Source organism: Musca vetustissima, unplaced genomic scaffold (genome assembly GCF_032173495.1).
Source record: "Musca vetustissima isolate MV318-11 ecotype Yass unplaced genomic scaffold, APGP_CSIRO_Mvet_v1 utg4058, whole genome shotgun sequence".
NCBI lineage: Eukaryota > Metazoa > Arthropoda > Insecta > Diptera > Muscidae > Musca > Musca vetustissima.
In genome coordinates, this window is record NW_026887339.1 from 74,260 (window position 1) to 84,004 (window position 9,745).

At 33.4% G+C, this 9,745-nt stretch overlaps 1 protein-coding gene across 1 annotated transcript; it reads right to left on the reverse strand.

Annotated features, from left to right (window-relative positions):
• Nucleotides 1-3,458: 3,458 nt before the first annotated feature.
• LOC133334910 (transportin-1) lies at nt 3,459-8,046 on the reverse strand. The gene is made up of 8 exons (XM_061543225.1): nt 7,931-8,046; nt 5,926-7,701; nt 5,693-5,863; nt 5,455-5,626; nt 5,304-5,399; nt 4,037-4,112; nt 3,726-3,900; nt 3,459-3,670 (listed from the first exon to the last, which is right to left on the reverse strand). Exons 1-8 carry the CDS (start codon nt 8,027-8,029, stop codon nt 3,563-3,565), a joined length of 2,673 nt encoding a protein of 890 aa, XP_061399209.1. The 5' UTR covers nt 8,030-8,046; the 3' UTR covers nt 3,459-3,562.
• Nucleotides 8,047-9,745: the final 1,699 nt, after the last annotated feature.

The window sequence follows — 9,745 nt, forward strand, 5'->3', positions numbered from 1 at the left end:
AGATCCTCGTCTAGCTAGTTCGTCTGCTTTTTCATTACCCAAGATGTCACAGTATCCTGGTATCCAACACAGCCGATAGCTGTAAGTTCTTCCAAAGCTGTTCTATACTTGAGGATGGCCTCAGATTTCATATAACAAGATTTTATGGCTTTAAGAGCCCCTTGACTATCCACGAAGATAGTCACCGGTTCAACCTCTGCATCCAGACTGCATACCAGAGGAGGGTTACTTCGGTTCCAGTCGTCTCTACTAGGAATAACGACATCTACACCGTCAAATCTCAGGACTGGTGATATATAGACGCTTTGTTTTACGCGTTGGTCCAATGTCATACCTGGCTCGTTCAAGATACGAACATGCCCAAAGGTACAACTTCGCCAGAGGTTTTGTTCATGCAGCCTTAGGGCGCTACGCGCGGCCTGACACTTAATGCTGAGGCCCAGGGGCCTAAAATTCAGCATTGCGTTCGGAGCTGCTTGTGGCGAGGAGTGCGCTGCTTGTGGCGAGGAGTGCGCCTGGCTCCTGTAACTAACGATTTACGATTTTAGCCTACGGCCATTTTATTAATTAAAATCTTACATCTATAACAGGTTAAACGGCTTAAACCTATCTTACGTGATAACTTATCATGCACTTATTCAGCGCCTACCTTATCCTTAAAAATAAATGTCTCGGCTTAGCAGAGGACACAACGCTCCTGTAACTAAAATCTGGGCGGCTCTTTGTACCTTACCTAATTTACTGGATGTCGACTTGTGGCGCAGACACTTCCACCACTATTTCAAATTTAAGTTATCTTAAAAATTATAAACAAATATTCAAGATACAGATGATGCACTGCAGCAATTAAATCGTGAAAAATAAAAAGACTGTTTTGACATTTGGTAAGCTTGTCTTCCTCGGTAAATATAATAAAATAAGTTTTTTTTATAAAAATTGTCGCTAAAAATATGTTTACCTAATTTCATCGTTCCATAACATGATTATTTCTACTTTCAATATCGGGAACTTTTTTTATGTTTTCTTCACTTTTCGAAGATCAATTATGAGTCCTGGATATTTAACATTACTATGGTTTATAAATTCTTTCTCTGAGTAATTTACGATTTTATCGTAGAATATTTCTCCATACGAGCGAATGAGTTTAGTGTGCAAGGTTATCTTGATAGGAACTATGTCCATTTAGTCCGCATGCAAACTTTTTTTCACTTTGTCAGTAGGAAATTGCTACTAAATAATGTGGAAGAATTAATTATACGGCCATTTATTATACAGAACATACTTACAGAGAAAAACACCGAGTAAATTTTATACAAAAAACTCAACGTATTATGAACCGTTTTAATATGTTTATTTGATAAAATATTATGATGCTATAAACTTCAAGTGGTTTACAGTACCTACTAAGACAAAATTAGTCGTTTTTATGGTATATGTTTATGTAGCATTTTTATAATTAAAGGTGTATGCAGATTTTTTATAGGAAAACTTAAAATATTCAACTCAATACTAAAAACAAAAAAGTAAGAAATGATTTAATAAATGATACTTTTTGCGAGTTAATATTATTTATACAAGTCTGTATGAAAATAGTTGTATATTACTTTTCTATTATTATCTTAGCTTATAGATTTAAATAATCACCCGAGAAAAACGCGAACGCGACCAAATTCCGCGGTGAATTTGGTTTAGGTACATACGAAATCACGACCGTTTTAGTTACTATACTATATATTTTATTTTATATACAAACTACGCGACGATTGAGTTGTATTACTTTTTATATTTGGACCCGGGGCGGAGGACCATGTTATCAATTGATACCCGACGCGAAACCGAAATTTTAATTTATATCACACGTATTGACAAATCACATAATCCCCATATTCAATTATTTGTTAAAACACAAAATATTTATATTATTACTATTATTTAATTTAATTTTTATTTACACGCACATGGTGTGTTTTACGATGTATGTGTGTATGTTTGATATTAATTGTAAAAATAAGTCTTTTCTTTCCTTTTTTTGTTGAAAAATAAAAATAAATGTACCATAATATGACAAGTAGTACTTAATGGGATTTCATAGAGAATAATAGATCCGAATATGTTATCTTTATTTGTGAAAAAAAACATGTTCTTATCTATATTACTAAATACCAAAATAGGAAAAACAAAATTTTTAAGAATCTGTGAGAATTACAAAATAAATATAATACTATTGATTTTAAAGATCATAATTGAGAGAGATGAGTTTAATTAGACGTTTGATCTTTAACGCGAACCCTAACAATAATTTAAACACGACCGACTGACGAGAGAAGTATTTGATTGACAAACGAACGAACGAACGACGATTATAAACGCGAACGCGATACCGATAAAACCCGAAACGCAAGAAAGTATTTGTGATGGTGGAATGAGTAAAAATATGAATTCCAAAGACTGGTAAAGTCGATGTTTTGATCATATTTGAACTCAATTCGTCGTCACACAGTTTTCCTTATAATAATTTAATAAAAATAGTATTTACGCGATGCGACAAATTTAATTATCAATTTACGACTTTCTTTCTTTACCACAAGAAAGCTAAGATTTCAAAAAGTAAGCGATTTTATTAAATTAAGTACGAACGAAACAAATGTTACCTTTTCTAAGCAAATTATAAAAACAAAACAATATATATAGTAACTGCATACACGCGAAATTTCATTAAACTGTCTATTATAATTTTTTTTCTTGATCATTAATGCTTCTTTAACCACATTTAAAGTCCATGAACTAATTAATAGAAACGTTTTTATATAAAAATATACGATACGTGTAGCAGTCAGTAGCCGACACTTACACTGTTTTTCGTTATGCGTAAACTTGCTGAAAATGTCGAATACAAATGGAGGAGATTGTAATATTTAATTACTAAGAACGGCAAAATAATTATGATTAGATTGTGTCTGCATATCTGTATTACTTAACTACATTTGTGAATCATTCAATGAAGACAAGACGAATACGTTTATTGAATGCTTACGTTAGTCTAACCTATCGTATTAACATTAAATATACAAAATATGCATATATTTCGTTCCAAATTAAATTTCGTTCATGTTGTATTGCGAGATTCTCTTTGAAAATTTCTCGGTTTTTCCGAATTTAACATACAACCGAAATCGTTTATAACAACTATCGCGTATAACGACCAATTTCACCCTTGACCGTCGTTATAAACGATTTCGACTGTTTATATATGGTTAAAGGAAACATTAATTTCAAAAACGTTTATGTATTTTGTTATCTTCATAGAATTGTGATTGATGTTTGAATGTTTACATTAATCTGATTTCCTTTCGTTCCAACAGACGTAGCTATTATTTATCGTAATTGATAATTTATGTTTTGTTTACGAATCTATCGCTTAATCCCAGTTTTAGACAAAAGAAAATAATCCGCCGAATGAAGAAAATCAGTAAGCATCGACTACTGCAATAAACATATTTCCCTTACGTTTCGCCCCTACTTTGCTATGAACCACATATCAAGCCAATCATATGTTCCCAATTTATATGCTGTACATCGCAACCAATCTTTCTGACAATGTTGGTGGGAATTGGTCTACGAAACGACGCCAGTTTTCTTCGCCAACTTGAGTTTTAAAACCATGCAGAATCTGTAGAAATTAGCCGAATTAGAACTGCATAAAAAAAATAAATTTCATCACCTACCTTTTGTATCATTTGATGTAAATCCTGTGGTGGGTTTACCCACGAAGCAATAGCATCACAGAAGAATATAAAATCCGGTACCACGCCAGCTGGATTAACGGTTATCATATGACACATACCACGAAAAGCTGAATCTTTTTCATCGTTGTCCCTAATATGGCGCAAGGAGGTACACCTACATCGAAATAACAAAAACATATTTTACAAATTAGGTGAACAATTTGAAACAAATATAAACATTTTCAACAATAAACTCAAACTATTAATCGCACTTTATACCAAATAATACTGAAATCAAATGATTTACACACCACTGTCTTACAAATTCTGGCAAATAAGGAGCGACTTCAACTGGACACACATAACCTAGACGACCAATAGTTATAGCTATAAAAGAACAAAACAAAAATTAAATTTATAATAAATAAAAAATAAGAAAAAGAGTATCTAGTAAGCATAAATATAAAATGGACGTATTTTTTGGCCGTTGTTTTAATTTGACATTTGTTGCTTTCACTATTTCCTTGCTCAGGCAATGCACATGAAGTACAAAGCAGCAAAAGTACTTAAATTTTAAGACAGCAATTGAATCATGATGTTATCGAATACTGACAATCTTCTCGAAATGAACACAATGGTTGAGTGGACGGAGGATAAATAATTATAATAACAATAATAATTATAACAACGACCGCAGTAATTCACACATATGTAATCCTGTACAAATATAAATTATGGTAAAATTTAGTTTTCTTGCGTTTAGTATGGTAAAGTATTTTAAGTTTATGCAACGAAAATGGAGAACTTAGGTAATTGGGTATTGCAAAAAAAAAAAAAAAAAAAATTAAATGTTGTGGTCGTTGCAAGTGTTGTAATTATCGAATACAATTATGTCCATGTCAATTTGAAACACCCTGAATATATGGTGGAAAATAAAAATAATGTTGTAATTTAATGCAATTGCCGTATACTCTTCCAGAAATTTTTATTGATTAAAAAGTGAGGAACACACATACTGACAATCTTCTCGAAATGAACACAATGGTGGGGTGGACAGAGGATAAATAATTATAATAATAATAACGACCACAGTAATTCACACATATGTAATCCTGTACAAATAAAATAAATTTGTTTGTAAGGATATGTGGTTATACACATGTCTATAAATTATGGTAAAATTTAGTTTTCTTGCGTTTAATATGATAAAGTATTTTAAGTTTATTCAACAAAAATTGAGAACTTAAGTAATTGGGTATTGCAAAAAAAAAAAAAAAAAAATCAATTTAAATGCGGTGGTCGTTGCAAGTGTTGTAATTATCGAATACAATTATGTCCATGTCAATTTGAAACACCCAGAAGATATGGTGGAAAATAAAAATAATGTTGTAATTTCATGCAATTGCCGTATACTCTTCCAGAAATTTTTATTGATTAAAAAGTGAGCAACACACATATGGAGTTTGTTTAGAAAAAGCTAGTATTAGTTTTATTTGAAAGTATTCTTATGTCAATTGTCTACTCTAAGTGTATTGTAATCGTGGTTTAAAATATATTTTACTGCTTCTTTCCACTTACCTGTATTTTCCAAAAGGGTTTTGGGCGTGTTTGGTCGATTGATGATTACAATTAATTCCTTTAGAACCAGATGTATAAACTGTCTTGTTTCCTCGCCTAGTCATGAGTGAAATTTATTAAACCGCTTTTAAAACAAGGCGGTGGCACTTACCTAGCTTCATGCAAATTTCACCAATAGCCCATGTCGCGTTGTTGCATACGGAAATGTAGTCAGGATTTAGATTTTGACCCAAAATGGGAAAGAATTCAGACATAAATGGATGAACATGTTGGAAGCATGCTTTAGTTAAATCGCCTAGCAATGCAAATGACGATTGCCGAACCTGAAAATAATCAGAATGTATTTAAATACATTTAGCAATGTGAAATATTTTGTTTCAAATATTTACTTCCGGAAGGGCGTCTTGCATGCACTGGTATAGCAACTGCATAATGGTACTATTAGCCACCAAAGATTCTATATGCCCGTCTAATCCCTCAGCTAGTCCGGATAGCAAATCCAATGCGACAATCATACGCTCTTTATCAGGGTGATCAATTCCTGGATTTTGCTTACAAGCCTACAAATATATATATATATATAGGTTATAGTTGCCCTATAGCAATGAATATGTGGACTTACCATGTCTTGGTTAATAGTTTGCTCAATTAATGATATGCATCGTCTGTAGACCGGGTCACAATATGGCAGGAAACCAGATTGTAAAGCAGTGGCTATACTCGACAGACATTCCAATAAGGGGAAAAGATCTTTGTCGTCATCTTTTAGAAGATTCCACTTTTCTATTAAAGGAGGCATCAATATATCGATGTACTGTGGTTTGTTCAAGTGATGTCCTACTGAATCGGCCAAGGTACCAACAGCGTCATATAGAATTAATAGATTTTTATGTTGATATTTTGAGAATGCGAATACCAATGTTTGTAAAATGTATTCCAAATAAGGGACAAGCTCCGTACAAGCCTCCTCCTCAAGTGTAGCGAAAGCTGAGCAAGCTGCTTCTTGTACACGCTTATTTGAATCCAAAATACGTTTTAAAAGCTCTTCCATCAGAGGCTTTAAATATTGGTCGTGTGGCTGGTTGACGACCCAATTAGCATATCGTGATAGCGTCCAACAAGTAATGGAACGAACAAGTGCTTTTTTATCGGACAGACAGCTAATTAAATAAGGAATTAATTCGGGTAAATGGGGAATCATGCCTTGCATACAACCCTCAGCAATAGCACCTAATGCTAGTACTCCACTCTCTTTTATTACCCAATCTTGATGAAATAGTGTGTCCTTCAAAATAGGAAGAACAATAGGTAGACAATCTTCGCGAAAGACGTTGGCTAGCACATCCAGTGCTGCTGCACTACATTTCCTCAGGTTCCATTCCGATAAAGAGCTGTCATCGTCTAGACCATCATCAAAATCATCGTCATCATCGTCTGCGCCAGCACCTGCTTCATTGGATTTAATTGTATGTGTTCTAGATTTGTGGAACCTTGGTCGTATGTCTTCTTCGCGATCGGGTACCATATCGTCCTCTTCAACATTGCCTTTGAGTAGAATTATGTCGATCTCGGAATAACGCATACCTTTTACTAAAATAGGTGCCAGCTGGGAAAGATAAGGTGTCAAAACTTCTTTACATATGCTTTGTTCTGCCAAAGAGAGCCAAAACTCTGAGGCTTCTAGCGCTACGCCTTCATCAGAATCTTGTGTTCTCATCAACATGTATTCTATTATCTGGGGCATATGAGGTAGTAAACGATCCATCCGTACTTCAAGTAACATAACAAGACCATGGCAAACGTTTTTTCGTACCTCATGATCATCATCAGACGACAAGTTGAATAGGCTCTCAATAAAAGTGTCAATATGCAACATCAGAGCTTGAGAGCGGATCATAATGAATTGGTTAATACATGCTATTGCGTGTGATCGTATTTTGGGACTATTGTGACTGAAGTACTGCAAAAATTTGGGTATCATGACATTCAATGGTCTATTAAGAGCGGCGGAATCCAACACTTCTGCATGATCTTCACAAATCTTTTGGAGCGCACTAAATGCGCCCTCGCAAACATTGTAGTCTTGCGAATCTAACATATCACATAATGAAGGCAGCAGCTGGGGCCAATTATGCAAACCACCATTGCTGGCTATGGTTGTTATTAAAATTCCCACAGTTGCTCTTATCAACGGCGATGGATCTCCTATTGCCTGCAAACATTCATGCTTTATATATTCCACTATTTCCGGGCGTAAGTTGTTGCCGTGGGTTCTAATATTGTTCTTCAGTATTAATCCACTTAATGACCGGGTGGGTTCATCTTCGGTTTTTAATTTGGTTAAGACATAAATCAAATAATTGTTGAAATCTGGGTACTGGTTCAATTCCTCCAATTTCTGTAAGTTTTAAGATAAAATTTATATTTGTAATCTAGACATGTAGAATGAATGAGCTAGCGAAAGCTCGATTTTCTCTTTATCTTGCTAAAATTTAAACGTTTTTGGTTCATATTTTAATTGGGAACTAACACTTCCTCAAGAAACAGTTAATTTTATGTTGATATTTTTTTCAAGGCATTCAATTTCTTCCAAACTTTCAGATTAATCAAAAATTTCATGTACTTACCATGTGAACTGCCATTTGCGTCGCAGTATTAGGAGATTGTGATTCCTTTAGGATGGTTATGATTTGCTGCAATCCATCTGCACTCGGTTCCCACGTCATGTTGGTTGATTGTTGTCCTCTTTAAATACGTTGAATCACGTTAGTGCCCTGATTTACTTCACTAGAGGGTAATGTAATTCTCTGCAATATTAAGTAACGTATTGTCTAGTACAATTCCATAAATTTTCTAGAAGTTTATCTGGTATTCGTGATATAGTTATATTTTGTATTTAGTATTTATTTTCAAAGTTTCAGCAAGATGAATTGCTTTGTATGCTATACCAAGAAGAGGATCTTGTGTGAAATCGTAGATATATGACACTACTTTAAAAAAAGGATCTAGACAACATCTTCAAAACAAAAAATATATACATATATTGTTTCTAGATAAGGTAGATAGAAATAATTTATATATGAGATCAAAAAATCAATATTTCTCTGCTTTTATCACAGATATAAAAATAATTCTACGCTGTGGACTTAATCATTATAGTGCATATAATGTACTATGTATAGATTTAGATAAAATATGGATATACATTCAGAATTTCATTTAATGAGTTGTACTAAGTTTAAGCATTTCTTTCGATAGAATATACAAAAGTATATCCATCCACTTCGTTAGTCTGGGTTTATACATTCAACTTTCTTAAACAACTCTGCTGCTGCTCTCTACTATTCTCTTTTGAATTTCTTCCCCCTTGTCACTTTTTATACCTCTCACTTCTAAGAACTCAGTAGAGTTACTTTCAATTATTTTTTGAAAATTTTCTGTTGCAACCATCTTACGAACATACCAGGATATCTATGAAACCATTTGAGTTGTAGAAAATTAATCAACAAAAATTGCATCTATGCTGATAATTGTATTGAAGATGTTATTAGAAATAATCAAATCTTATTAGGGAAGTATATATTTCGAATATTATGTTTTTTGGATTTCTCAAACATATTCTACTTTATAGTACGTTTACATTTAACCGGATTTCGTTAACCCAGTGGGTTTCAATTGTCAATTCCTTTGCATATATGTCAAAAAAATCCTCATAAAGTAGGTTAACCCGATAAAAAGTTCTTATGTATATGCCGTTTTACTGGAAAAGAAAAAGAGCATGGTAAATATATGTTAATCTCGAGAAGGACGATTTACCTTATTAAGGGCTAAGCGGAATGCTCGCGTTGAGCCATCTGTCCCGTTATATGTTATCGAAAATACAACAACCACAAGGAAACGATAACACAAACGCATATCTTTTCCTTGTGGTTGTTGTATTTTCGATAACATATAACACGACGGATGACTCAACGCGAGCATTCTGCTTAGCCCTTTAGGATTAAATGACAGGACGTATTATATTGAAGAATAATATTAAAAAAATAAGGTCAACGATCTTGCAAAATGATCTAGCAGGATCGTTCACGATAACTATAAGTGCAGAATATATTTATTTATTTTTTTATTTTATTGCCACGAAAAAGCCATCTGGCCAATAAATATCGCAACATGCCAAAACTACAAAAGTGTACTTCACATTATATAACGTATCTTATAGCTATACAGTATATATCTTAATATAAATTCCATCTCAGATTCCAAATATAAATTAAAACCCCTTAATTTTAAGGGCTCCATTCGGATCGCTTTGAAATTCCAAAGTTTTAATTAAAAAGGCTTAAGTTTATGGGCACAACTCGGATCGCTTTGAAATTCTTACCGTAATAGTACGTTTACATTGCACCGGATTACGTTAACCCAGTGGGTTTAAATTGTCAATT